This window comes from Fulmarus glacialis, unplaced genomic scaffold, assembly GCF_000690835.1.
Source record: "Fulmarus glacialis isolate BGI_N327 unplaced genomic scaffold, ASM69083v1 scaffold7488, whole genome shotgun sequence".
Classification (NCBI taxonomy): Eukaryota; Metazoa; Chordata; class Aves; order Procellariiformes; family Procellariidae; genus Fulmarus; species Fulmarus glacialis.
This window is the reverse complement of record NW_009226244.1, coordinates 1,852-5,732: the sequence shown is the minus strand read 5'-3', so window position 1 is coordinate 5,732 and position 3,881 is coordinate 1,852. Positions and strand designations below refer to the sequence as shown.

General features: G+C 42.4%; 1 protein-coding gene across 1 annotated transcript; it reads left to right on the top strand.

Moving 5' to 3' along the window:
* The first annotated feature begins 926 nt into the window (after positions 1 to 926).
* Positions 927 to 3,484, top strand: RBM43 (RNA binding motif protein 43). The gene is made up of 4 exons (XM_009582734.1): positions 927 to 962; positions 1,862 to 2,060; positions 2,565 to 2,659; positions 2,741 to 3,484. The coding sequence occupies exons 1-4, from the start codon at positions 927 to 929 to the stop codon at positions 3,482 to 3,484; spliced, it is 1,074 nt and encodes a 357-aa protein (XP_009581029.1).
* Positions 3,485 to 3,881: the final 397 nt, after the last annotated feature.

Genomic DNA, 3,881 nt, shown 5'->3' with positions numbered 1-3,881 from the left:
AGTAATGGCGACGTGAAGGACGCGAGTGAATCGCCTCCGTCCCTCGCTTGGTTTCCGCACTGAAGAAATACTCGGTGCTCAGACAGCAGCACCGCCTGCCACGGCCTGCTGTCCTGGCCCTGGGTTAGTGGTAGCAACAGGCCTGGTCTCCCTCTCACTGGTACCAGTATTTCAGTTTTTTTAGTAACAGGGAGAACCGATGGGGGTAGGTCTTCATATCCGATCTCTTGTCAGCGTTGATCCGTGTAGCAGGTTTGCGGTCGGCAGTGACGGGCATCGCAGGGCTCCTCTCCCTCGTCCACCCGCCCACGTCACCGCCGCAGCTCCCGCAGCGCCGCGTTTCTGTCTAGAGACAACCGCTGAACACAGGCTTGTCTTAGAAGTGATTCAGCACAAACGAGCTGTGCGTTCGTGAGGGGTTTTTTTTCTAACCCCAAGAGCAGGCATGAGCGTCGTTCCAGCTGGCAAGGTGCGAGATGCTGTCTGGCAGCGGAGTGCTCCCGCTCGTGCACGGGCTGCATCGGCTGGGGGAAGTGTGAGAAAATCCTGCGTAAAATTCCATTAATCTTGGAAGCACCCTGTTTATATCAAAATATATTCCAATGCAAACTATTCTATGATTCTGTGTTCTCTTCATGTTGTCTCACTAGTGCAGAAACTTGCTTTCGCATGAACATTACCCCCAAAATAATTGCTTAACATAATTGAAGCTCCTGGCTCTTTAAATTTGATGGGTGATAAAAAAAGGCCTCATGTCTTCATGTATTAAAAGCTTACGTGGTTGCACAGTCTCATTGAATCTGTCTCCTCACTCCCTTCAGAAACACTGCGGTGGTGGTCCACAAGGCTTTGGACGCACGTCAATAAAGCATTCGCCCCCGGCGGCACATTTTGCAGGCTTGGTAACTAGCTGGCCCTAATGTTTTATGCAGCCCAGGTCCAGAAGAAACTTTGTAAGACAAGTCTAAAGAATTTAGATGGAGTGACTGACCTCCAGGACAGTCGTTCTGAAGTTACTGACAGTTCGTTCCCATGAACGCTGCCATGCAGACATACTAAAGTATTTTCTTTCTTCCAAAAAGTCAATGAACTGTTAGAAAGTTTGCTCAGTGTTCCACCGTTTACAGTAATTTTGCCATGATATTCCCAGTGAAATATTACTGTTTATGTCTGTGTAATAAGAATGGAAAGAAAATACGCTTTTCTTAACAAGACATGGATGCAAATCCTCTTTAGGATGGGTCTCATGTTTGCAGCATTATGAGGTTTGGCTCTGATGAAAATCATGTGTGTAGTTAGTTGTTTTACGCACTGCAAGTCTCAGATGACTGGGATTATGTTCTTCCAATTTAACAAGGTTATCCATTTAATAAGTGGAGAGAGATGAGTCAGAGCACAACCCTAGATCTCAGGTCTCATGAATTTAACTAAAGTAAGGACAGTCTGAGTCTTCCACTCTGAAAAGACAGTCCTTACTGAACAGTACGTGCAATTAACATTTTTAATTTTCTTCGAATTTTGAATATTAGAATCGGAGCAAACAACCTTATCAGTGTGACACTGGACCTTTCATTTGAGAAGTTGTTAAATTTAGATCTAATTTTTACCGCTTCAAGAAAAGAAGATACTGAGAGGGTGTAAATTACACTTCAGAGTCAGGCCATTTTTTACTTCACAGTAATGTAAAGATGCCTGGCATTCACTGAAATCTGATTCAGCAGTCTTAATTAGCTACTAAAGCGCGTGTTGTCTGTGCAAAAGGAAGGGGAGTCACTTCAGCGGCCAGGGTGAATCCGGGTAACCTCTTTGGGAGGTCCCCCGTACTCCTTGCGTTTACAGTGTGCCATGTCTCTGTGTGCAGGCAACAGGACAAGCTGCGAAATCAGCAAGGACAGTTGTCATCGCTGGTATTCCAGATGGCCTTCTGCATGATGATGTCATGACTGACATACTGATGATTCATTTCCAAATGTCAAAGAATAACGGGGGAGATGTGGAAGAAGTAACATATCCAACAATGAAAAAAGGAGTTGCATATGTAACTTTTGAAGATCAAGAAGGTATTTAGATTAGTATACTAAATACAGCCGTCCCCCAAAGAATTAGCCCTAGAATGTTAACCCTAAAATAAATGATTTTAAATTGTATACCGGTACTAGGGTTTTATAGAAGTGGGAGACTTACACCTCTGTTTTAGTCAGTCAACGTTTTAGGATTTTCTGTTCAGTGAAGACGTGACTCCAGACAGGCTTTGTGCAAAGCGTTTGTTATGGGTTTTTTTAGGAATAAATTTATACCATGCATAACAGATATGATTTTTGTAGTCAGGCCTTTGAGAATAAATCTCTGCCAATTAATGTTCTAAGAAGACAGGCTTCTGTCTCTCTCTGAGCAATTTTGACCAATACATAAAATATTAGCAAGAGTATTGAATCGCCTGTGTGTATGTATGGGAAATTGTTAGGGAAAGCATCAAGAGAAACACACCCGTAAAGTGTTCCGCCATCAGACTGGCAATGGAGCATTATCTTACTGTGCTACAGTGAATCTGGCTTTCTCTTTAGTTGTAGAGAGTGTTCTAAAGAAGGATGAACATCGACTAGAAGACAAGAGGTTGTCCAAATACTATCCGCTGAAAGTAACCCGTTACTGTGAAAACGTAAGCTCATTCATAATTTATCTAGTTGTACTTCCATTGCTGTGTTAACCATTACTTAACTTCTCTAATTCAAAATTCTAGGTCTTCAGCTCTGTCACATCTGTCCTCAATATGTCTATTTTCGAAGATCAGTTTGTTTTAGAAGATCTGATACAAGAACTAAAAAAGAAGAGCACAGCTTTGAGCTTTGGTCCTTTGCAGTCCAATGGGCATATTTCTGTTCAAGGGTCATTTCCAGCAATCAAATTGCTAAGAGACTTTCTCTTACTAAAAGCAAAATCCCTTTCAGGGAAGGACAAAAGGGAAGAAAGTAAGTCCCATCAGAGACCAAAGAGGAGGCTACAGCAACACAGACTTACCACGGAGACGAGTAATTTCGTTTATGATGCAGATGGGGAAAAACAAGTGGTTGTTCTTGACACAGATACATATCACTACATGAAGTACTTTTTTTCCAGGACATTACTAGTAAATGATGATGTTGTGATTTCTGGCATCACTGATGGTGATATAACTACAGTATATATTGAGAATGCTGGAAGTAGGTCTGATGCTGGACAGCTATTAAGAGTCAAAGAGAAAATTGAAAATCAGTCTATAGAACTGCATAATACTTTACGTAAAGAAAGGATCTACTTTGAAGAGCACATCAGAGATGGAAAGCAGAGATATAAATGGGCGTGTGAAAGTCTAAAACCCCGTTACCCTTATGTTTTGATCATTCCTTATGATACTCACATTGATGTTATAGGAAAGTCGTCTGAGATTTTTGAATTTACAAAGGAGGTGAGCAATAAGATTCAGAGCCTGTTTCAAACCAGGTAGAAAGTTAGCGTTCGTGTTTTTTACACATTGTGCTTCTCATACAGACTGTACTGGTGCAACCTGTGCACCTCTGGGTCACTGCAGATCTGTCACATGCCTCCTGCTCACAAGCTGGGAAGTCTGCACATGAGGGTGAACAAGCCCATTCCCCCCAAATACCAAATTAAGTTTGGAACGGGAAACAGATGATCTCTCTATCTCTCGTGAGCTTAGAGACTGAAGAAGTTAGGCCTCCTCTGTCCAGATACAGCTACCTTTTTCCTTCTGTTAGCTGCGTTCTGGGCGCATGCACACTCATTCTGTCTGCTGTCAGGGAGCATATGATGAGAAAAGAGGATTTTTTAAAGAGTTCTCATTAGCATAAGAAGTCAGACTGACAAAAGCTGGGTGAGCCAAC

Excerpts from the sequence above, each read along its gene's own strand:
- RBM43 (XM_009582734.1), top strand. The coding sequence starts at position 927 with ATGCAGCCCAGGTCCAGAAGAAACTTTGTAAGACAA. Across the intron at positions 963-1,861 it reads GAAGAAACTTTGTAAGACAA|GCAACAGGACAAGCTGCGAA; the intron begins GTCTAAAGAATT and ends CTCTGTGTGCAG. Across the intron at positions 2,061-2,564 it reads AACTTTTGAAGATCAAGAAG|TTGTAGAGAGTGTTCTAAAG; the intron begins GTATTTAGATTA and ends CTTTCTCTTTAG.